The sequence below is a fragment of the Passer montanus genome, unplaced genomic scaffold (genome assembly GCF_014805655.1).
Source record: "Passer montanus isolate IOZ18808 unplaced genomic scaffold, ASM1480565v1 scaffold24, whole genome shotgun sequence".
Classification (NCBI taxonomy): Eukaryota; Metazoa; Chordata; class Aves; order Passeriformes; family Passeridae; genus Passer; species Passer montanus.
The window spans coordinates 4,661,922-4,687,581 of record NW_024367037.1 but is presented as its reverse complement, the minus strand read 5'-3'; the positions used below and the strand labels follow the sequence as shown (position 1 = coordinate 4,687,581).

General features: G+C 39.7%; 1 protein-coding gene across 2 annotated transcripts in view; it reads right to left on the bottom strand.

Moving 5' to 3' along the window:
* Positions 1-25,660, bottom strand: part of TMEFF1 (transmembrane protein with EGF like and two follistatin like domains 1) — a 112,347-nt gene that overhangs the window by 11,719 nt on the left and 74,968 nt on the right. Inside the window, exons 4-7 of one of the 2 annotated variants that reach the window (XM_039710990.1) lie at positions 24,357-24,383; positions 13,316-13,412; positions 2,343-2,491; positions 1,351-1,416 (exon numbers count right to left, since the gene is read on the bottom strand). In XM_039710990.1, the coding sequence (XP_039566924.1) occupies positions 1,351-1,416; positions 2,343-2,491; positions 13,316-13,412; positions 24,357-24,383 (339 nt within the window). The remainder of the gene's footprint in view (positions 1-1,350; positions 1,417-2,342; positions 2,492-13,315; positions 13,413-24,356; positions 24,384-25,660) is intronic. The other variant, XM_039710991.1, reaches the window with a different exon arrangement.

Genomic DNA, 25,660 nt, shown 5'->3' with positions numbered 1-25,660 from the left:
GGGAAGGAAAACAAGGAAACATGGTAGTGGATGTCTACTACTGAGTGCCCAGCCAGGATGTGACCACTGATGACTTATTCTATAAGCAATTATGAGAAATCTCTGGATTGCTAGCCCTTGTCCTTATAGGAGATTTTTAACTTCCCACACATCACCTGGGAATATAATATTGCTGTGATGAGCAGGACTTTCTTGACATTTTCAGGAGATAATAATTTCTTGTCAGAGGTACTCAGTGAGCCAAGCCCTCCTAGGCTTGCTATTTGTGAATAGAGGGCTCTTGGGGGATGTAATTTTAGGCATCTGTCTTGGCCATAGTGAGCATGAAATGGTTGAGTTTAATGTTTGAACTTTCAGTGCAATGAGAAAAAATGACACCAGCATTGCTACCCTGGATTTCAGCAGAAAAAAACCTTTAAGCTCTTCATGGAGCTCTTTAGCAGAGTACTCTGGCAATCTTCTTTGGAGGGGTCCATGAGTGCTTTGAGGAGTCCATGGTCAAGGTTTCAGAAGTGCCTTTAGAAGCACAGGAGCAGACAATTCTGTGCATTGTAAGTCAAGCAAGTGGGGTAGAAGACCAGCTTGAATGAACAAGGAACTCTTTGTGGAGCTCAAGAGGAAAGATAATTTGTATGGCCACTGGAAGTGAGATCAGGCTTCACAGGAAGAGCACAGTGCTGTGGTTTGTAGACACAAAAGGCCAAAGCTCATTTAGAACTGAGTCTGGCCAGTGTTGTGTAAGATAACAAGAACAGCTTTTCCAAGTGTGTTACTAGCAACAGGAGGTCTAAAGAAAGCATTGGAGTGATACTTGATGTGTATGATCATCTGACTAGCAGGGATGAAGAAAAAGTTGAGGCATTAAAGGTTATTAAAAGGTAAGGCAGGGCACATGTGGGTGAAACATTTTCAGTCAATGTGATTCAGCATATGAGTTTACTGAAAATATTTTAAAACAACCTAACAAATACAAAATCATCCATTTTTCCCAGAAGTTAACAGAAAAGATGGGATCATGGCAGGGAGGTTTGTGCTATGTTATTTCATCAGGAATGTCCCAGCTTGGTGTCTTCCAGTAAAGTAATTTTCACAGACTTGGAGGGAGTCCAATCCTGTGGCCACTGCACAGGGTACTGAGCAGCTGGGCATCTTAGAGGAATACAGCAGGCAAAACTTACAAATCATGCACATCTTCCCACCAGCCTTGCAACATGCTACAAGACAGAAACTGCTCACAGGTGTGTCTCAGTTACAGGAATCAGAGCTGTTAGGCAGACTAGAAGGGACTTGCATGCTGTATTTTCTCATCTTGTGAAGCTGTAAGCGAGAAGCACAAAGTCTGCACCGTACCTTTCACTTCTGGCCGATACTGCATGCCATCATCTTTCTTTCCAACTGCATTTGTGTCATCTGTTTCTAGGTGATAAATACATGGTTATTTATTAGGAAGGGATATTTTCCAGACCAGTATGTGTGCATCACTGATAAGCCAGAATAATATTCAAAGAACTATTTTAAATTGCAGTAAAGCTGGACATACTCCCACATTGTTCCTCCCACACAACCAGGTTGGTATCACACCTAGTCCTTAGCTGCGGTGTCCAGACCAACACAGCACACCTCAAGCTTTAGGTTTTGAATGAAAAACTCTTCTGTGTTATGGACCTAAGTTATTTTGGTGACAGTCTGTTTTGGTGCTGGAACTGCCCAAGTTACAGATCTAGATGTAACTGGCAAAAAGTTGGTAGAAATCTGTTATTCCCATGAGAACGTCCTAAATGCAAGCCCCCAAAACCGAAGGATTATGGGCTGGATTAGCTACAAGGCAGTAGACAGAGGGCTTCAGTGGACCATTCCAAGACTGGAAAAGGAAATTATAGAATCACTTTGGTTGGAAATAAGCATATTTCAAATGCTTATTTCCAAATAAGCATTTGAAATGCAAACAAGAGAAAAAACCCTTAAGAATAAAGGATCAATGTCTATGCAATCAGGGCCCAACCTAACTCACACTGGAAGCACATTTTACAGCCCACAGCAACAAGAGAGATTTCCCACACACTCGTGTTCCTTCTGCTCTCCTATCACCCCCTCATGTAAGAACTGTTTGACTATTGCTTAGATTTTGCCAAGAGCTTTTCCTGTCTTTCCAGGTAACAGCAGCCAAAGAAAGGCAATGTAAACACAACACTATGTGTGTAGTGTGGGGAACCCAAAATTAGAGCTGATGAGTTCACTGATAACAGCATCGGTGACTTCTGACCAAAAATGGAAAAGGGAAAGTCTACCAAGCCCAGTTATGTCAGAATTTAATTTTTCCAAAAAGCCAAAATTAATCCTACCTGAGCAATGCCCAAGGTGTCTGATGTCAATCTGCTCTTGCCTCAGACATGATGCCTCTCTGACAAAGCATGGATTGTTATAGGAACTTCCATCAGAAGCACATACAGGATTAAAACTGTATCCACTGCAGTCTATGTTACATACACACCTGTTAATTGAAGCATACAGCAAAACAAAATTGACATCCAGCAAACAAAAATTAAGTCATGTTAAGTCCTAAGTAAGCACTAGCTTGTGCACCAATGCCAGGAGGGGAGAGCGTGCTGCATGAGGATGCTGAAGAAGTCTTTGGCATCTCAGGCTTCCAAGCAGAATGTACAAAATTGTGAATACATGCTTCAGTGTGCTCTTCAATAATGTATTAATGTTTCTTGTAGTTTTACTCTGGTATCAATCTCATAGAATATATTTGAAAAGTGATAACACACTAGAAGGAAGATTTACTACACTAATATACCAGTTTGTAGTATTTATTCTCTAGTGCGAAGAAAATCAGAAGAATATTCTAACTTTTTCAGTGTCAGGGTGCTTGAGAGGGAAAAAAAAAGGACTCCCTTTTCTGTTAGGCAATAGAAAGAGTTCTATTACAAAGGCTGTATAGACTCAATATGCTTGGTTAATATTGGTTAATATCTTGCTGTGTCATTTCAGAAAGACTTTCATTCATACCTTTGAAAGTTAACAATAGGTCTATTATGTTGCATTTAAAACAGGATTATGCAATCTGAATTATTTTATATTGCATCCCATTAACATTTTGGTTGTTTAGGATGAATCATTTTCCACACAATTTGCAGCTAGGGATTGTAAAATGAAAGTGGGAAAAATGAGGACCTATTGTGTAGCTGTTTCCTAACCACACAGAGGTAGGACAGCCAAAGACTCAGATAGGACTATGACCTGTTCATGTTTAGATACTTCTGTAGCCCCAGCAAGAAGTCCAGAAATTTTACATATGTGAATGGCACAGGAAAACTTTGCAACTTTGCATGCCTCACACCCCCTGACTATTTTAATCAACATTCTGCTTTCTAATAGAACTTTGGGATTTTTGAATACTTTTGAATGAAAGTTTCTGTGTATGTTTGACACTGCTCTGCAAGTTCTTCTCCACCTTTGGGATGGGGGAAATAAGGAGAGTAGCTGTAGAATGAGGGGGAAGACAAGGCTGGCACCATGTCCAACTCTCAGCTCACAAGCTCCTCCTGATGTAGTGAGTGTGAGAAAGCCACCTTCTGAGAAGGTGGCAGTGGGCAAAAGATCCTCTCCTTGGCAGAAAGCTCTACAGGAGAACATGGTCTGACTGCTGGAGTGACTATTAACTTCATCTTGATGTGACTTACTCTTGTAAGTCACAGAAAGGGGGGAAAACATCCAAGAAACCAACTTAGCAGTTTTTTATGTTCTTTCCCACTGTTGCAGATAAAATTAAACTATTAAACAGACAAATATATGCCTCAAGCTTGTAACAAATCTGCAGCAGAACCAAATTCCATGCTGCAGAAACACTGAAGATAGCCGGCATGCTTTTCTCTCTTTCTCTTCTTCCATGAGAACCTTTTGTTCCTTAATTTAAAAATTCTAATTTTGCAGGTAATTTTCCATGCCTGTGAACTTCAGATTGTTGCTAGACAGAACATCTCTAGTGCAAACAGGGTTTTATGTGCACTTACTGACAGTGAAAAACTGCCCCAGTAATGAGTCTCTACACATCTTAGGGACCTACTTCCAAGTACTAATGAAACCTCTAAATGTCCATATGACAACATATGATAATCTTTCTTACTAGAAATGGTAATGGTTGTAAACCTTAGAACCAGGATGGAAATACTATTTTGTTTACCTACTCCCACATGATGTTAAGACTAATCAGGGGTTTATTAGGGTTTATTACATACAAATAAAAGGCTCATGGCTCAGCAGTCATGCATATTTATTGACACAAACTAGCAGAGAGCTGGTCCTCATTTGTATGACACTGGCTGTGTGCACTCAGATATCTTTGCTCTCCCTTAAATCTGTCTGTAGTCACCATCTGATGTCTGCAGCATCATGATTATGGTTGGGTTTTGTCATTCCTGGTGACAAATGAAGTGAGTTTTGAAAATATCTTTTTTTTTTCTTCACGGTGACATTACAGACTAGAGTTGAAACTGCTTGGAAATTGCTTATGTTTCCATGCTTTGCTGTGATTAGGTTTAACATCTAATATTTAATGCTTACTTTTTCAGAATTGTCAGATGCTTGCTTATGAATTCCTGACTGGTCAACAGTCTCAGTCTTATCTCTAACCATCTCATCAAGGTAGAGAAATGTCACATGTTGACCCCCTTCACATGTAGCTGATTATCTGCCTGGTGCCATTAGCTACTTTGCCTATGACCATGGTGCCAGTGGCACTTCCAGCCTTCCCCTGGCCAGTTAGTCACTGGGCACTTGGCAGAGCTGTCTGATGTGTAAAAGCAGGTGGTTTAAGTACACTGAGGCATAATAAGCCATTGAACTGGACTGATGCACTTTAAAAAAAAATTGAAACTCTTATTCCAACACAAACCTCTGAAGCCTTTCAGAGGGCTGAAAGAGAACGAGTTAAGGAGAGGACATGGCTTGAGTGCATTGGTCTAAAGGGAAAAGGGCTTCTACAGATGCAGTAGGGTGGCAGAGGGAGCCAGGAGCACATGTTAGAAACCTGGACTTGTCATAGAGCCTGCATAGGGTGCAGTGAATTTGTCCTTGCTCACAGACAGTTTCCACTAGACCAAAAACACAGACAGGACTGCATGAAGTGCCAAATCGTGAGATGAGAGCAGTGACATATGGGGAGTGCTGCTCTTGACAGAAAACATGAAAAGAATGTTGTTTTTAACCGCGTAGTGTTTGTGAAGGAAGGCAAAACCATGGGAGAGCAAGTTGCTGCTCTGATGTTTCACATCAAACACTTTGAAACTGGAGCCTAAGTCCCTGTGAGGGGACAGGACCACCACAGACTGAAACAGAAAAGCAGCTCAGGAAAGTATCGGAAGACCTGCCAACAAACCCACTATGAGATACTGAAAATATGTTATATCCTGACGTCAGAGAGCTACAGAGGGCAGATAATAGCTTGGTACTGAGATGACAGGAAATCCAACTGCTTGGTGGAAGCCAGCTTCCCCCCCACCAGCCAGTTTGGGAGCCAAAGCCAAGAAGAAGTCAAAGCTCAAGACTACCAAGCAGAACCCACGGGTCTGAGCCATACCACAGACCACACAAAAAGCACACAAAGTGTGTGAGAAGACACAGCAGACAGTGAGAATGAGCTAAAAGTGGCATCTTAAAGGGCAAAAATCTTATCAGAGGCATTTGCAAGCAGGAGAACCTGTAAGAAGCACCAAGGACTGTTTCCCTTCACAGCTAAGACTGAGACTGAACACAAAATTGCAGTTCCATATTGCAATCTGCTCCCTGAAGTCTCTCTCCTGCTGGGGACAGAGCACAGAGAGAGCATAAGGACAGTGCAGAGCTGCTCACAAAGGCAGGGCAGGAAAAGCTTGAGATCATGAAGGGGGAGCAGGGACACATGGGAGTGGCACAAGAGGGGCACCCAGGAAGAGAGTGAGCCTTAAATGTAAAATTCAGAAGAAAAGAGTTAGTCACTTAAGGTAAAGTCACTTAACAGAACTGTGTATTAAGGACATCTTGAATGTGCTTCATGCTTCATACCAGAAAGAAGTGAATGACTGCTTCAAATTTTTGCTGGAAAAGCTTGTTGTAAAAGACACAGTGGAGTAAAAGGAGTGAGAGCCCTACAAACATTTTCTTCACTATAACATTCCTATTGGTTTTAATCAAAAGGATTTAAACAGTTAATGCTCCAAACTGATGTCTTGCTGGAGGAGGTTCCTGCTTAAGGTCCTCAACAGATCATTCTCTCACTTATCCCAGGAAAGTCAACAGGATATATTCAGATGTTTTCCTGATGTACTAGGCTATACAGAAAAAGTACCTGAATTTTGTCATCAGAGAGCTGGTGCATTATCATTCATTAACACCATTAGTTAAACAGAAAAGCACTTGAATTTCAAGAAAGGACAAAGTCATATAATTAAACCAAGCAGATATTTTTGGGTGGCTTTAATAAGGAAGAAACGAGGATTGTACAACTCATTTTTTAGGGGCTACTAGGTGTAACAAAGTAAACGTGCCTCGTAAAATGAAGTGACAAGCTCAGGCTGTAAGAGCACTTGCTGCTATTAGTAAATTAATTAGATCCCCAGAGATCAGAACACATTTCAAGGCTACCTTTTGTTTTCAGGCTTCAAGGTATACGTGGTCTGTTGGAAGTTCTGTGTGCTTAAAAACCCTGGCAGGTTCAAAGAAAAGAGAGGGGGAAAAAAGGAAAGGAAAAGCATGACTGACTTGTGGAGCGGGCTTGGCTGCTGGGAGAGACTGGCATTTCCAACAAATGGATGAGGCTGCTGCAATTATGCCCACCTGGGTCTTGCTCACAAATGTATTTTTCTGGCCTGGCCTCACAGGGAGTGCTGCTTGCTATCCCTTCCCAGTAGCTGACAACGTGAGCATCCTCAGGTACTCACCAATTCATTGGCACATCTGCTTACAAATGTAAAATGGAAACACTGGAGTAAAACAAAGTGTGTGAAATGCACACAGATGGATAAGGGGATGCTTGATGGAATAAATTTAGGTGAATTGAAATAGCAAGGGTGTTGCAATTGCAGTTAAGAATATAACCATGCCAAATGAAGGATTACCTTTCATTTGATGCTTCTTCCCTTGTGTGCAGTTCTTCCCTGATGAAACCTGAACTAAGAAAATCTGGATTTCAAAGTGATTTTTCTACCTATTTGACTAGAGTTGAATCTTCATCAAGTTTTTGGTGTGTTTTTAAAAATCCCTTTATAGCACAAGAGAAGTAGAATTCAATTCTACAAAGCTCCTTTGTGCCTGGCTTTAGCGCTCTGTCTTTACTTCTGCCCAGCAATCCAGAGCACCCTTTGAATACCATAAGTTTCAGCTATTTTCCAGACATCCCTTTTCCTGCATTCCCCTTTTTCATGGCATGGCTCTCTCTGACCACTGAAGAAATTCAGTCTTTACTGCAGTCAGCTTCTCACAGCCTACGTGGTGAACTGATGTTTGCTCTCTCAAAAGCAGCCTAACCCTCAAATAATGGGAACCTTCAAAGACTTGACACATACTGCTGCAAAGATCACTAAAAATATACATTAAAAAAACAGACATGGATTATTACCCATCTAGGATCTATCAGTTTCTTAATAGCCAATACAGTGAAAAGGCCACTATGCTATTCCTATCAAATCAGAATATCCTGCACCCAGATTTTCATAATTCATAATCCCACAACAGTCGTAAATCCCTTGTTTAGGTTGATTTTCTCTATGGTCTGAATGGTTTGTTTTGCACACAAATACTTGGGATTTTTTTCTTCTGTTGGATCGGAAAGCTGTGAGTTGCATTTACACAGGATTTAGATACCCTTCCTTATGAATATCGACATACAATATCATACCCTAAAAAGTCAATTTAAAAAAAAAGTCGGTAAATGAGTGAAAAAGTGGTCAAAAGAGGTAAGTATAAACTTGCATGCCAGATTTCAAACGGGCCAAATCTTTCCCTGGAGGACAAATTATATAGACAAGGTAGAGACTAGGACTTTGAAATATCCACATTGGCATTTCTAAGTGTTAATACTAAGACTTCTGAAATTCTGCTTTGGCCTTTGTGAAAACAGACACTATGTAAATTATAGGAATTTATATATTGCTGAGGTACCTTTGCTTTCTAAAGTAAATCTCATAAAATGTTAATCTCAAAAGGTCTACTTGGGGATCAGCTGTCAATCTTTCTTGAAAATCTACATTATAAGTCAAAACATATCTTTGACAGCACAGTACACTTATTACAAAAAAAAGACTGAATGTGCTCAGAATCCCATTTCCATATTTCTTCTGTTAAAAAAAATTATGTAAAACTGAGAACATGATAAATTTGAATTTTTACAGTGAGGATATTTTCAAAGACAAAAAAAATAAAGATAACAACTCGAGTGGGGCCTTGACAAGATGGTGGAACCTCCAGAGGTCTGAAGATGACAGGACATCTGTCACACGGCCTCAGGACAGGTTGTGGGTGGGCCAGCAGGGAAGCAGCTCTGCAGAAAAGGCCGCGAGGTTCCAACGGAGCAGCAGGCTGGGGGGCTGCATCACAGGAGGGTCACCAGCAGAGCAAGGGAAGTGACTAAGTGACTCTTGTCCTGCATTCAGCACTCATGGATCCCATGTGAAACACTCTGTCCTGCTTTGAGAGCCCTCAGTAACAGCAAATGCTGTGAGGAGCTGGAGAGGCTGCAGCGGCGAGACGCTGCGATGGGTAAAGGGATGGAGTGTGGGCTGCTGTGAGAAGGGCTGGGGGCACTGCACCTCTTCAGCCTGGAGAAGGGGAGGCTAAGGATGTGACTGCTGTCATCAACAACCCAAGAGAGGTTATTAAGAAGATGAGAGTGAGGCTCCTCTCAAAGGTACACGAAGAGGAGTGAAAGACAGCAGGTGCAAGTCGCAAGGAAAGAAATTGTGATTGAACATGAGGAAATTATTTCAAAGTGAGAGAAGTTCAGACCTTGAACAGATATGTCCAGCTGTGAAATCTTTCTTCCTGGAGATGGTAAGAGCTCTCCTGGAGAAGTCCTTGATCTTACATGAATAAATTATCCCTGGCTGCAATGCAGGGCAGGAGCCCAGACCATCTAGAGATCCTACCTTTTGATTGTGTACTGATTGGATAATCTGTTTATCCATGAACAGTCACTAGAACTGAAAAGTCCAGTGTGTGCTAAGAAAAAGTCAGGAGCAAACCATGTATGTTTGTGATCTGACCTACAGAATTTACCCCATCAGCTCTAGATGCCCCAAGCTCTGTGCTGCCACCTCCGTGTCCACTTCTCAACATGGCTACATTTCTAATTCAAAATTCCAACAGAAAACACCCAGCCACATTTATACTACCTATGTCTGTGGGCTTCTTGCCACTTTCTCACACAGGAGTATAAGTCTACCAACCTCTTGTGCACACATTTTGCACCATTATGCATAATATGTTGTCTTTTCAACAAAGAGGAGCAAGTTTTTGGCCAGAGAGACATATGATGGCCAGAGAGTCATTTGATGGTCAGAGGAGGAAGGCAGACACTGACTGAATGGTGTAGGCATCAGCTTTTCCCATTGTACATACAACCTGTTTCATTTTTGGCACTCAACAGGAAGGAAGTCCCATCCAACCCATCCTGTTCTTTTGCATCCTGTTACCTCAGACCTACAGAAAACCACTGTTCAGGCAAATGACATGTTATGTGTTTATGCAATTTAAGACTAGTGCATCCACAAGTGATTGTCTATGCCCTTGAAAAGATTGATCACAAACTACCAACTCTTTAAAATACTTACAAGTTGTATGAAAAAAGAAGAAAAATATGGAGAAATATATTTCTGTGATGCTTCCTCAACCTGATTGCTTTCTGAGTTTAGATAAAGAAATAATGTACTCATTTGCATGTAGCTGAATACAAATTTTCCAAGTGTACTGTTTATGACACCCCTCTCTTCAGACTTTATTTCTGTGTTTCAAACACTCCACCTAGAATCAACACTGAACTTTTTCATAGAGGCAGTGGAAATTACAAAGTTGTTTATACTTTTGCATTCAGTTTACTGTGCATTGTTACCACATTTGGTTTAGACAGGTAATGTTTCTGTGAAGTCAAAAAAAATGAAGATACAAATCTAAAACCCTGTGCAAAGCCTGATTTCTTCAAACTATGTGTGATCTAGTGCAATAAAAGCATATGTATAATTTTTGATCAAGAGACAGCCATAATGCTTTAACACCAAGCATGAAAACTAAGAATCTGTAACTTTTTCAAAGGGGAAAATACAATTTAAGAGCAACAAAAAATTAACATCACTAATTTGTAATATGGTGTGTATCGCAGCTCTGTACTACCAATCTTCTTTAAATTTGCTATTGAAATGCACCAAGATTTGGTAATTACACAGATTCACAAATTAATTCAGGCTTAAGAGATGTATAGAGATCACCTAGTCCCAGCCCCTGGTCAAAGTTGGTCCCAAGGCTGTGTCTGATCAAGTTCAGACCATCTCCATGAATGGAAATGCCAGACACGGTGTTGGAGTGTCCAACCACCCGTGTGGTAGAAACATTTTTCATTATGACAACACAAAATTTACCATGCTTTGACCTGTGTCTATTGCTCCTCACGATATCACTGTCCACCTCTGAGAAGAAAGGACCTGCTTAGATGATTCTAAGGACCTGTAAGTTCAACTCTAAAAATCAGGAGTGACCAAGGGTCTTGCTTCTGTAAAGTCTCAGATTGCACAGCTTAGAAAAGAGGTTGAAAAAATTAATAACTTTGCCTTTACTGTTTGCATCATAAATATGGCTTGATATTATCTACTTAACATTAGGGGACAGCTCAGCTAACACATACAGTTATTATAATGGAGCAAAATTTTCTTTAAATGTTCTATGTTATCACCTGGATCACTCTATTAAGTGTCTTAACATCACAAGGTGCAAGTGAGGGCTGTCCAGACCTACTAAACCTACATGAATAGAACTAAACGTATTTTTCTTCTCTGGTTCAGAAAACATTACCACACTATCCAAAAAATTCCAGTGGACATTCTTATGTCTTAAAAAGAAAAATCAAACCAGAATATTTTTATGAAATTAGGAAGTTTTATGATTTGCTAGAATTAGGGGTGATAGTGTTTGTAATGTAGTGCAAATTTGAATGAAATTATAATACTGACTAGCACTGTTTATACATAATGAAAGATATTTGTGTTGCCAGTAACTTTGTATGTCATGATATAATTTTATGATGTCAAAATCCATACTGAAACACAGCAGTAAAGAGAATAAAAATTAGATGTTAAAAGCTATTACAAGGGGTTCTCTACTAAAGTTTCCCAAAAGAAGATTTCAATCCCATCTTGTTTCTGCCAGTTAAATAACTGGTTTGATTTTATGAAAAATTATGCCAATTCCTGTATTCTACTTTAGCAAGTTTGTGACTTGCTACGTGACTTGTCAAAACCAACCTTGTGAAGGCAATCTGTGTTAACAGACCCTGATTTATCTATGGCTAAACAGTGAATATCACTGAAACCTGTTTTAATGGTTAAAGGCACTGGGAAAAAAAATTAAATTATATTTCATTCCTGTATATAACTGAAAAATATTATCCAACAAATTGCAAATAACCTACATGGGAATATTTTCTAACTTTTGCGCATTTTCTACAGAAAAAGTCTTGTTTCCACTTATTTTTTTAATGAGGACTAATTAAAGAAATCTTAGAGGCAAAAGAGCTCTCTCTGTCTGTTGTCAAGAAGCAGGAACTGGTTTCATTTTATACGAGTAGGATGTAGATAATAAGTCTTCTGCTCCCTTCAGCTTTATCCTAATTTTCTTATAGATAGTATATAGCTGCAGGAATTCCAGCTCTACAAGTGCAGAAAGACTAAGCATGCTTTTACTGAAGTTGAATGCTTCAGGATTTATTTTCCAAAGCCAAAAGCACATCTCAGTGCATATAGCAAACATACATATATATATATATATATAAAATCTATACCATCTTTCCAGTCATAAATGAAGCAGACCAAGGCAATAATCCAAAAAATTATTAGTATTACAAAAACAGCTCTAGTTAATTTGTCTCTCTCCTGGAAAGAGCAAGCTGGCTTCAGTACTATGGCATTTTACGAATTGTGAAGTATCGTGCTAGTATTCACGAGCACTATTACCATTTTGCTTTCCCTTGTATTCTACAGTTTAATCTTGAATGTACATCTTGAATGTTAGTGCTAAGCTGCTTTACTGCCTGAGATGTCTTCATGCTGGTATCCTGTAATAAAACCTTGTGCAATTAAGACATATTTCAACATTAAATGGATTCCAGCTGGAAGACAAGAAAAGGGAGAGTGATGTTTTCTCCGACTAGTGATGTTCAGGCACTGTTATTCTGGGATGCTGTTCCCTCTGTGGATACAAAAATGTACCATTTGCAAGTCTCTCAAACACCTTCATGCACTGTGTCTGCAGCCACAACCCCAGTACCTGCCACCAGCCCAGATCCCAGTAAATCTTATTCCATACTGGTGGCCACTGCCAGGACAAAGGGTGTTGGAAAACAAAACCCCATCAGCAGACAGAACTTCTTTTAAAAACCCCTTAAAGCCTCATGGGGCTGTCTGAAGAAGCCCTTCCTTCATGATATCTCTGCCCTTTCTGAGAGCCCCACAGATCCTGGACAGCTGGGGTGTAATATAACCAAGTACCTCGGGTGGTGCATCTGCTCCTGCATTATGAATTGTCTTTAAAAGCTTCTTGTTTCTTGATAATTTGTTTTGAAATTTAATTGATAATAATTAATACTTTTCATTGATTTCCCCCTGGGTGCATCTAAGAGATCAAATGCCACAGTGAGTTTGGAAGATGTGACTGGCTCAAGTCTCCAGTTCAACTTCACCTTTAGGTCCAAGGTTAGCACTGATGGAAATAACTGCATGTAACACTTTATGAACAAGGAGAACATAGAGAAAAAATATCAGGGTTGAGTAATCAGTATTTATTTTGCATTCCTGTTTGGTTTTTGAGTTGTTTTGTTGGCAGGATAAAACAAATCAAGGCTCTTTGTTTGAAAAATATTAGCTGAAGATTTTCCAGTACAACTCTCTGTTGTTTTCTCCCACTATTTTGCAACCGCAGATGGTTTGTTCTTTTACAGACACATATCAAACACATTATTACTGGATGGCACTAAAGCTTCAGTTAGTAAGAACAAACATAGTCAAGCAGATAATCATGTACCTTTAACATTTTTTCCCTTTTGTTCAGTGATATTGTTAGTGAAAACATTACATACCCGACATTCTCTGCATCTTCATCACACTCAGCCCTGTACTTGCAAACTCCACATTTTGAGTGTTTTCTCTGAACTTCTGTCCCAGATCCTTCATACTCTGAAAAAAACCAATAACAGAAAGCATGACTTTCAAATTAAGCTCTGTTTTTGCTTACCTAAATCCATTTGCTTTCAGGAATACTGTCAACATAAAGCTGTCGTGTACTGAAGCTATTAACCTTAATAGTACTCTCTTTTTGAAAGTCAGTCATTTGGAGGTTGGTAGAACTGTACCAGTGATAGAAAAGCATCCCTGAAATCACTAATGCTTCATTGATTGGCTCTTCCTTTATTCTTATTTCAGTCATTTTTATTTATTCCCGCTTCACCAGGCACATAACTGGCATTGACATGTATCCCAGTCACATTTACTCTTAATTGCCACTGATAATGTATAAACCCTGTCCCTTTAGATGTCCTTGAATATTAGGTACTGGGGATTTAAATGCTATTTTCTGTGACAGTTTTAATTACATATATCCTTATGCAAGGTTACTGCCTGCATTTTTTCCCCTTTTTGATTCCTGACTGAGATTAGATTGTGCTCATATGTCACATATGCTGTGGTGTATTTTCCAGACTACTTTGTTTAGCTCCATAGGAATAAAATAAAAAGGTCATCCTAACAAGAATCTGGTAGAAATGTTATGTATCTTAAAAAGTAAAATCAATATTTCAAATATTCTGATCCTAAAAATATATACAATTATTTTACTGCTGACATGGACATCAAAAGTCTTCACCAAGTAAGAGACAATTTACTTCACCACATAAAAGAGAAAAAAATTATACTCTTAGTGTTTCACTACCATTAGCCACTTCTATTTTTGATTGTAACTAAGTGGTGGAGAGCTAGGTATTTGAAAGGAAGGAAAAGAACCACACAAATCTGCAGAGGGAGTCAAGATCCACTTAAGTATCAGAGTACCATGATGGTGCACAGCTGACCGCACCAGGCTGCCGGATGGACGGAGATCAAAGTGATTCCATTCCTTTCCTCATAGCAGCTTTATGTGCTGTGGCAACAGTAAATCAAACACCACCAATGAAACAGCTGAATTTACATTCTTTAAATACAAACAGGAAAAAGAAATCCACAACAGCTCTTCCTAATTTCCCTGGATCTTGGAATCACTCCCTCTGATCTGTGGGGCTGTGTTTCCACAAAGAATAGTGCAGGTGAGACCTGCCTTCTGTCTATAGCATGCTGTGCATTTTCCAGGGATTAATACCTATCAAACAAAATTCCTGCTGTAGAAATTCTATCACAACTCTTATCAAGTTGCAGTAGAGGTCATCTCCTTTTATCTTTACAAATGCACATCTTATTTGATTTCTCCTTCTTTCCAGGTGCTGCATTCCTATGCCTACATTTGGCATTTTAAAGTGCCCTTTAGTGTCAGATTTCACTTTTCCATGCTAATAAATGATCCCCTATGGTTTGAATAAGTTAAACAAATGGCACTGCTTTCATTCATGGTATTTCCACTTCTTTTTCTGTTCTTTTGACCCTTGATGCCCTTTGTCAGCAAGCTGACAGATTCTGGAAGTATGGGTACAAGAGCTGGACATATTGCTCCAGAAAAGTTGTCATCAAAGCCAAATACCATTCGTGACATTCTTCACTTTAAACATCCAACAACCTTCTTACTTTTTGACCATTTTTCTGCACTGACAATCATATTTACTTTATTATCCACTTTATTCCCCAGTGAATATTTTTCAGGGTCAACAGTCTGTAGGAGAAGTGTTTTCCTGACACCAAGGAAAAATTACCTAGGTCCTGCACTCACTACAGATAACTGTCCTCAGACATTAAAATCCTTCCTGCTTATGCATCCTGTTAGCTCAGTGACCTGTTCTCTGTCATCCTCACCAAATCAGTGCTGACTGATTTGCTCCCAGGTCACCAGTGGAAGGGGTCATGAGGCTAAGAACAGTCTCTAGAAACACACTCATTTTCTACCAACTCCTTACCATTTAATGATCTATTGATTTGCAGTATTTTTTCATGTTAGAGATGCACTGTGTGGATGCTGTGCTCTCTAGTTACTTAGACCTGTATGGGATTAAAGACAGCATTTCACTGAGAAAGGTTATGGTTCTGTGGTGGTACTCTTAAATAAAATGTTCTGTTGTACAAATGCCTTTCTTGGAAAAATCAGTTTAAAAAATTGTAATTTTCTCAATAAAGGTTTTCCATGAACTCATAGTGACTGGCATTAGTATTTTTACCTCCCTTAATTTTGTACTCAGTTGATTTTTCCACTTGCTATTTCACTGCTGTGCTTCTCATAGGTGCCAGAATGAGAGGCTGTTGCCCCCCAGTCATCATATTTATCTTTTCTGAAAATACTTATGTATTATTTAGTATTATTCTACCAAAGAAAAAGAGAAAAGAAGTCATCAACAGCCTAGAGAATTCTTTACCACCCATTTTTAAAGGTTTCAGGTGCAAACCTGGTAAACCTGCTGGTTACAAAATACTTCTTCAACATGCTTAATATCCTTCTATGGTACTGCGAGCATGGAAAATATTTCATCATACCCCATTTACACTATCTGACTTGACTACAAATGCAACCAGAGTGCTTTACTGAGCACTTTTACCACACTATTTCAATTTTGAATGGACCAAAAGAAGTAACACACACACAAGCATATGCAGCATACACACCCTTCCTCTTCAGCTCAAGTTATGCTCCCTGTGAATGTCCCAACACCTTTTTATTTTCAGAATCATAGCCCACAACTACTTGTTCATTGTTTCTATGTATTATTTGATGCTAAAATTGCTTTCTCTACCTTTTAAAATTACATTTGTTTTTAAAAAAATGTGACTATTGTTATTTCCTTGATTAGAACTTGCTGGACCTCCTGTATATTGGTCGCCTACAATATTCAGAAGCATCTTTCACTACTAGCTGCACTATGTTTTAGCAGTAACAGTATTAGACACTGCATATAATGTAGAGTGTTTATAATGTAGAGTGATGTCCTGTTGTGGTTTAGGAATGGTACTCCCCATTCAGTGTCCCCAGCAAGAATCTCCAAACCATGTGCTGCTCTCTGGCTCTCCCCTCCCCCTTGCCCCTGTGGTGGGATGGTGTGATAAATTGGAGATACAAAAACTAAAACTCACAGGTCGAGGCAAGAACAATTTACTGGAGACAGCAATGAGATAAGAAAACAAACAGTAACAGCAACAATATTAATAACAAAAGTGTACAGAAGAGAGAGCAATTCACACACTAAAATGCTCACTGCAGCACCTAAATCGACTGCAGCCATGCTGCCCCTACCAGAAAAGAGCCATTCCTTCTGGAAAAAACTCTCCTTCCCCTGCCCCCAGAGATGATGCAAGGTGTTTTAGAATAACTTCTGGGTCCTGGCCATGCCACTTCCTGGCTATTGCAAAAATGAACCTTGTCGTGGCTGGAACCAAGACAAGTCCTTCAAGAAAACACAATACAATTTCCCACCAACACACTGTAGATGAATATTGTTTTTCAACCTGAATTTGAAGCAGACCTGTACACCTGTATCCTGTTAAAATATGTTAACCCATTAATATTTGAGAGTGTGTTTCTCTGGTGTAAACATCTTCAAATGGCAATATATCCCTGGACATGTTGCCTCTCCCTTCTCTTTTCTCCCCTACATTTGATTGTTCCTACATAGGTTGTAGGCATTAATTTTAATACTCCAATCAATTGGACCTTCCCAGCAGGTTTCAATAATAACAATTAGGTCAAAATATGCTCCCAAATGAGCAATTCAGGCTCCTCTTGTTTATTATGCAAGCTTCTAATACTGATATATGGATGACTACAGAATTTCTTCTTCTTGGTTTTGTTGGTATCTTGATTAATTCTGTTCTTGACATATTAATTTGATGTTGAGTGAAAGCTCATTTTCCCTCTTTTCAGCTTCCTTACATGTTTCAGGGCAGTGCCTCATTAATGCTCTGTCCTTCAAAAGAAACAAGGCACAAAGATAGGATCAGTGACTCCCAGTTGTCTCTCTGAGCTGTGTTCCCTAATACTTCTCCTGGAGTCATTATTCCTCTGCAGAAGATGGCCAGCTACATCTTAGGAGTTGCAGGGCAGGAGCCTGCCAATGGACAGCAGCTCTAGAGGAATTGGGCAGCAGTAAATTGCTTCCCTCAGTAACTCATTTGTGTGTTCCTACAATGGTAATGTGGCTGGGTTTCTGCTGAGGGCTTTCAATCAGGCTTAAAGCAAAAGCATCCATCTGTGTCAAGGTGAAGTTGTGTCTGCCCTAAGGCACAGCTTGGAAAGGGAGCTATGCTGTATAGTTGTATTTATCACTGTTCCCAGTGAAGAGGGGGGAGCTGGAACTCCTCAGTAGCAATGTATAGATGGAATTCCTTGATAGAATGTCCAGAAAAGCCCCTCTGAAGACAAATTCCTAACTGATTTGGGATCATAATGATTTTTACTGTATCTTACGGGATCAACTAATCGCAAAAAGATTTCTGACTGACTCATTATGGCTAGCACTGGAAATTCCTCTCAAAATACCACGGTCCCCAGAACTGCACACTAAGGACTGCAATTCACTCCAGAGCTTAGTGACTTATCCTACATTCCATTAACTTTTAGGGCAACTTTAATGACACACTTAGTTAAAAAGGAGATTGCTGCCATAATTTGAAACAAAGCTGCAAACCTGCTCTCTTTGTCTGTAAGTATATATTTAAAGCAAGTGCAACACTACTCTGAGCTCTCCCAAAGTTTTGGCAAGTGATGTCTTGAATTCTCTTGACCATGCTGCTGGATTGATTGCAAAAGCAGTGTTTGGCAGTGTGGAAGGTCCTGCTCTCTCATCCAACCACCCAGCTGGCCAAGAAGCAAAGCCTGGCTCGGTCCAGCAGAGATCCATACGTGGCTGAAAGATGCTTTCCATGTGCAGTGTGGACTGCTGCTTCAAGCATGCTTCAGTAAAGGCATCAGCCTTTGGAAGTGGATTTTGCAAGAACAGGCATTGCAGGCTTAACAGGAGCATGCTGGCTCTGCTTATGACTGAGTGCCTGGAGGAGGGTAGTTTGGAGATTGCTCCCCTAATCACAATCCAAGGTGATTGTCCAGTGCTTATGACAATGTGACACTTAATAAGCAAAGGACGTGAGGATGTGCACTGTAAGACTCCCTCCCACCACTACCCTCGTGAGGTGTTAGGGATTACACAGGCCTGAGAACTGGAACTTCTGCTTTGCTTCTGTGCATGTGACACAGTGAATAATGGTAGGAAAAGCTGGCACATTGCAAGACTGGATCAGCTTTCACACTGCAGAAACCTCCAGTTAGAGAACTCGAGTACCAACAGTCTCCAGCGCCCTGCTTCAAATGCAGCTAACTCCTTTTACTCCAAAGGAAGACACAACAGCTTCAGAGTAAGCACCAGGGAAAATAAGCCTGATTAGATGATGGTAGAGAACAAAGGAGAAGAGAGTCACCAGATGCCAAGGGAGGTGTCCCACAATTTCATGAACACACTGGACGCCTTTCTGCAGGCCCAGTGCAGGGTGTATGAGATGAATCTGTCCTCATTTGCTGCATATTCTGTGCAAGAAGGAAAAGGAGTCTGTCTTTGTGTGCCTCTGGCTCCAGCATGCTTCCAAGCATACTCCAACATTCCTGAACAACCTGCTTAGAATAAGTCTCCACCAACAGAGTGCCTGAACATTTAGGGCCTTTGCCTCTGCCTTTATGAACCTCTGCTGTAAAAGCAGCAATTCTTGCTTGTTTTATTTCAGTGTTAATTTACCTACATAGAATATGATCTTGACAACAATAAATAGGGCTGTTTGAAGCTGAAGTGGTATTCAGTGACAAGCCATGTGATGGAATCTGCATCTTAAATCTTTTTAAGTCACACACCATTATAGGAATATCTAAATGACGTGATGCTACCCCCTATCCATGGTGCTAATCACCATCAAGTTTCTGCAAGTCATATTAAAATACATTAAAACAAATCAGTGGCACTATTACAAATTAAAATAGAAAATATTCGAGCCTCTAAATTGTGTGTGTTTATTCCACCCTGACTGTGTGACAATTACTGGATAAGTGTTGTCCCCAGTGAGGGGAAGGAACAGATGGCAGCCTGCTAAAAAGCACATACTGTATATCAATTTATTAATTACTAAATGCAATCTGCTAGACGTTCATCACAAGATACTTCAGCTATTAAATTTCAGAGGGATTAGAAATTCAAAACAAATTATTTTAATAATAATTAACTTAGCTGTATGTATTTCAAGCATGTTATTTCCTTAGCTTAAAAGCCTGAAATGATTGGGTGCCATCTGTCTAACTACCATTACAACTTTTTTAATATCAAAAGGGCATTTTGCTCAGGTACACAGACAAACACTGAACAAAATGAATTAAAATTTAATGTTATGGGCATAGTAGGGCACTTAGAAATCTCACCCTTGTTGGTTGATTACTAGAGCAGGGAACCTGCTTCTTCCAGGACAGTGATTTGTTTCTGAGAGGCTGGCTTGAAAAGCCTTTACCATTTGTTAGCTCTTTCATGGTGTGTGCTACAAATGCTGATGGCTTTCAACACATTCTTGCAAAGGCCTTACTCTATCACAAAGTCAACATCACAGCTGTGAGCTGGCAGTCTACTTTTTTATGTGCATGTGATAGCTTCAGAATAATTTTTTGTGCCCCAATCTACATGTTATGGAAATACATCCAGCAGTTCAAATAGTGTTGCAATTCACAACTGGCAGAGATGAACACAAATCTGAGCCTGTACCTTGTCCTTCTCCAGTTCTGTCTCAAAGTCTAACAAAATATTGATGAAAAAAAGGGCCTAATTTTATGACTGTATTCTTCAGAACAGGGAAATTGCAGAATGATTCATATGAGAATACAGAGAGAAGCCCACATCTTACATGCAAATTTAAAGGGTCCCACCATCTTTAGCCATGATCCCAACTCTTTAAAGTCTTAGCAAAACTCTTTAAAGGCTCTCTGACATTGCCTTCTGTAGGGGTGAAACATAATGGTGAGTATTGAGATTTTTAAAATTTCTCTCATTTCTGAATTGACAATCATATGCTCTTCTTAGAAGTGGCTCAGGATACCTATTACCACAAGTGACCAACTTATTGGTTTCATAACTACAATTTTTATGACACTAATGAAGTTTCAGACTTTTGAAATTAGAAAAATGGGTCGTTTTATTACAACTCAACGCTAACCAAGCATAGAAAATTGAAATAGCTCATTCAGAATGTCAGAGGGCAACTAGACAATTGTGTCATCCTTGAAAATTATATTACTTCATCTCATTTTGGTATACTGAAAAAATTCTCCCATTCTTAATTATTTTCCTAAATCTAGTATTTTTGTAACAGTAAAGATGATTTGTGAAGAACCTCAACTAGCAGTTCCATGGTCTTATAGGTGTTTTTTCTTGTAGCATATGATAACTACTAAGGCAAGACATTGTCTGAAGCAATCTTTGAGGAAAAAAAGCCCCTTTTCCCTTGTTTTCTGGATTTCATTATCTTGGATTTTTCTCTTGTTTCTAAATATATTTCCCTTGTTTTTTGGATTTCGTTATCTTGGATTTTTCTCTTGTTTCTAAATCTACTTTTCTTTCTTTCTTCTTTTTTTTTAAATGTAGAAAATTTCTCTTGTTTCTAAATATACTTTTCTTTCTTTCTTCTTTTTTTTTTTTATGTAGAAACGAATGCATTAACATCACACAGTATGGTAGTAGGAGGGAGAATATGCATGAAGTCAAGTTTCAGAATCATCAATGAGATTGTTCTGCAATGAAATGCAGAAAACAAAAAAGAACAGTGTGAATCAGTAGCACAAATCTTAGCTAAACATGAGGCCAACAGCTAATTTCAGCAGTGGAGACTGTCTCAGGCAGAGATATAGCAACTGAAGAGCACAACTCAGATGCTTTCCCAGTGCTTTCTTTCAAAGTTAAAAATCCACCAGCAAACAGTGCATCTGCACAGCACTTGCAATGCCTCCTGAATGCACAGGAGCAGCTGTGCTCATCCATTCCGTGTGTGCAAGCATCGCTGGTGCATACACAATCACACTAATTGCATGTTTGAGAAACATAGCAAACACTGATTCTGTGATTAACATCTGGAATCATAGATCCTAGGAAGAAAACACAAGTCTCTAAGCTAGCATGTTTGCTTGCTTGCTGGTTCTGTCTCACTCATCCTTGCATTTTTCCACATTCACTGAAGCTTCCTTGTGCTTCCAAGCAGGAGCTGTACCTAACCTGTAGGGCACAGAGGCTCTCTAGGGAATTAGATTCCTGTTTGAGCACCCTTATCCAAGAGTATGAGATTAAACATTCCTTTATTGAGAAAATGAGGAAGGCTGGACCAGGATGCAGTTCTGCAGCAGACAGTCCCACAGCTGAAATAACCAGAGAAGCAGAAGTGTGGAGGGCACCATGGAGAACCTCTACCCTGCAGGTCACCCTCTGCCTGGGCTCCTATCCTTTCTTCTTGTTTGGATTCCAAACAATGCATCTCCATCCTCAATAGGTCCAACAGGCTTCCAGAAGTCTGGTTTTCCTTCTGAATTCCCTTAACTTGCAGTAAGACTTTTCAGGTTTTAATGCTTTCATGTAACACTTTTACAACTACCTGAATTATGAAAAAAAACCACCAAATTCCAGTTACAAAAATGTCCTTGAGTTTTCAGCCAGGACGGAGTTCAACAACCAAAGCAGCAGTGGATTCCATTCTTTGAAGGATTGCTTTCAGACACAGAAAATGACACAACAGGTTGAAGACTAACCAGCTGTCCCACAGAAGTATTACCCAACATCCAGTTTAGCAAGGAAGGTGCACAAGGACAGGAATAATTTAATGTGTCACAAATATCCAAGATGTATTAAAAAAAAAAGAAGAGCCAAGCAGGATTTTCAATGTCTCATTGTTTAAATTTCCTTAACCTAAAATTAAGAACTAAGCCCAATTGTTTCCATACCGAAGAGAAGAAGGAACATTTCAGTTGGCCCAAAGGCACTCAGAAGAAGCCCCAGTAAATGAAGGCCTAATGTCACAAAACTGCCAGAGGACAGAGTGGGTACATTGTTCCTTCTTAATTCAATACCCAGGCAGTGGAGAAACTCACCTGGGACCAAGGGAACCAGATTCAATTCTTTCTGCCTGAAGTGCACTGAATCTACATATTCCACCTCCCAAGATAATGCACCAACCACTTCTGCAAGGTATCGAGGGACCACCAAACTTCCTAAGCCGATGGCATTCTATTTTGCATAAATAATTCAAATGCACTGGCATGCTGAGCCCCAGCTAACAAAGCATTTCCACAGCACGAATCCTTCCTCTCCAACTCTTTGTCCCAGGCTCAGTGAACATTTGAAGTGAGAACAAAAAGAATATCAATGACAAAGGGAAGCCCATGTGCGTTTCTCTTGCTCCTACAGGTGGATTTGGGCTCAGCCTCCTGCCCCAAATCAAGGAACGAGTATATTTGAACATGGACCTTTCACCTCTTCTGTGAGCAGCCAACAAAACATAGCATGTTCTGGCTATGTTTTTCGAAACTGCTCTTGAAGCTACCCAAAGAATCCTGACATCTATCAGTCAGCTGCCAATCTTCCAGATCAGCACAGTAACATTTACAAGATACTTTAACCAGGATTTTTGTATGTAGTTAGAAAATACTGAAAAACCCCAAACCCAACTAATCTCAATGGCATTCAAACTTTTCTAAAACTGTTCTAAAAATAAAAGTGAAATGTGGACTAAATTACTGTCATCTGTCTCTTACAAGAACTGCAGAGCGGTACCAAGGCCAGAAAGATTGGCTTGCAGGGAGCAGTCCTAGTGGAATAACAGGCTGGTTATCAAAGGGGGAAGGAGAAGCAAACAGAACTGGGGAAAGAGTGTGCAGCATCAGAAATGTCACCTGTGGAGGTAAGAAGCGGAAGTGTTTGAGCAGAAAACTTTTCCTTCAGATATTGACCCAAAAGGAGACAAAGGTGAGAATGGCCCTGTGCTAGCAGCAGCCTAGGAATTTACTGATAGCAGCTTATTTAAGGGGAGGGGAATGCCCCCCTTCACCTCCATACAGGAAAAAAAGAGTGAGCTAGCTCCTGGTTTTTGAGAAGTTAACTGTTGCATTTAGCTACACAGTGTTGCCATAGATGGTTTTCCACAAAAACACATTTTCATGTAGCTAGACAAGATTTACAGTACTTCAAAACTCAGTCCCACCACCATGAAATGCAACACCTTGTTAATACTACCAAAGCCTGAAAGCAAACCAGTTTTTCTGTATTTGTATATATCTGTGTCTCATATTTTCCATTCTATATGTATTCTATGTAAGTAGTATCAAAGATAGAATTAAGATAATTTTTTTTTAATCCTTGAAGAAGATTAAGATGTGTTGAAAGATGGAAACACTTCTCCTATCACCAGTTGTGCTACATCCCTTCTTTGAATATACAGCTTTGAACAAAAAATACTTTAGTAAAATACTTTCTATAAATAGATATAATAATGCAATTGTTTTATATTTTAGGCAACAACTCAACCAAGCATAAGGTAACAACTTAGATGTTTTAGATATTAACAAAATAAATGCAAGGGAAAAATGGAAAGAAATTTATTGCAAATGGTCATTTTCAGGAGAGAAATACAGCTGAAATAGGGATCTAAATATTGCACTGCATTGCTGGTAACAAATGAAAAATTAGATAGGTCAAATCTGAGAGAACAATATTGGTAAAATGCAGACTACAACCTATTCCTCTACCACTATTGTTCTGAGATGGTCCAATAATACTGCAACCTTAAAGCTTATTTTAAGTATCATAATTTTCCCTACTGTATACCTCAGTTCGTGTTGTATACAGTAGCCATGTGTATATATGTGTATAAAACTGGCACACATTTGTTTAGAAGAAAGACCAAAACCAAAGATAAGTGGAGTTTGGTACTCACCTCCTTCTCCCGACCCAGAGCCATTATCTGAAAAAGAAACAGAGGGGGAGAGAAAAAAAGAAAGCAAATTAAAATATTGCTCCAGGAGCAGCTGTTTGTTCAGGAACTTGTCATTGTAAAACATTACACAGATGTTACATTTCATGAGCCAGCTGTAAAAACAAATATCCCACATAAGATCTGGCATCCTTTAACACTATTTGTCCACGCTCACTGTGCCCTAGTCTCTCTCTTCCCTGTCAAGATGTTACTCAAGGAACAGCATTATTCAATACTGAAAACAAATATCTTTCTTAGCCTCTTTTCAACTGTTAGAGATTAAAATTTGTTAAACCCAAAAGAGATGAAGAGTACAAAGTCCAATTTTTGGAACGTTTATTTTTCCTTACCCTCTGGCCCTGGCCAGTGGTACTTCAAGGAGTACTTCAACACATAAATCACCTGACTGCAGAAGTACCTCTAGAAAACAACTAGTCATCCAAGTAAGGTTGATTTAAGTCATCTAATGTCAAAATTGCTTCTGTCAGTTGAGTCAATCACTTGGTATAAAGATGCTCTAATGGCATTGTTATTTCATTGACATTTGACTGACAGGATTAGCATCTGGTGAGTGACAGCTTTCAACTGGATCCCATTTGCATTAGCAGTTCAAGTGTCAGCAGGACTTGAGCTTCTTCACCACCCCCAGCCAACTAACTCTACTTCAGAGCACTATGGATCTGTTTAGGGATTTCTCATGTGCATCCCACTGGGCAGGGCTCTGCACAGGCTTCAGCTAGCACAGCAGTAAAGACAAACCCTTAAACACATGAACTGAGTCACAAAACTTCCTGCCTTTCCTGCTCAAAGGAGGAGGAGAGGAGAGAGTGGAATGGCAACTACTGTCAGTAGATTGTCTCCCATTCCTGTTAGATTAGCTTCTCTGGAAGCTGAGGAGAGGAGAGGAGCAGAGCACACATTCTGCCCATCCCACACCTCTCCTTTCATGCCTGCTTTGGTGATGGAGAAGGCAGCTGAATTTATCTGCTAAAAACTGAGAGAAGGAGGCCAGAGAGAGAGAGGAGTGGGAATTTTGCTTCCACACATGAGGTTGTTGTTAACATCAGAAGAAAAACCAAACCCTCTCTTTTCTCAGCTCCCTCCCCAGCTTTTCTTTAAGGAACTGTATTTCTAAGAATAATTCCCTCTAGTATGTGGATGAAAGTGTGAAATTCCACGTTATTGGGTCACTTCACACATTAAAAATTATTTCCTGTCACATGGAGTATCAGGAATAGAGATTTGTTTATCTTTTGCCTTAACTT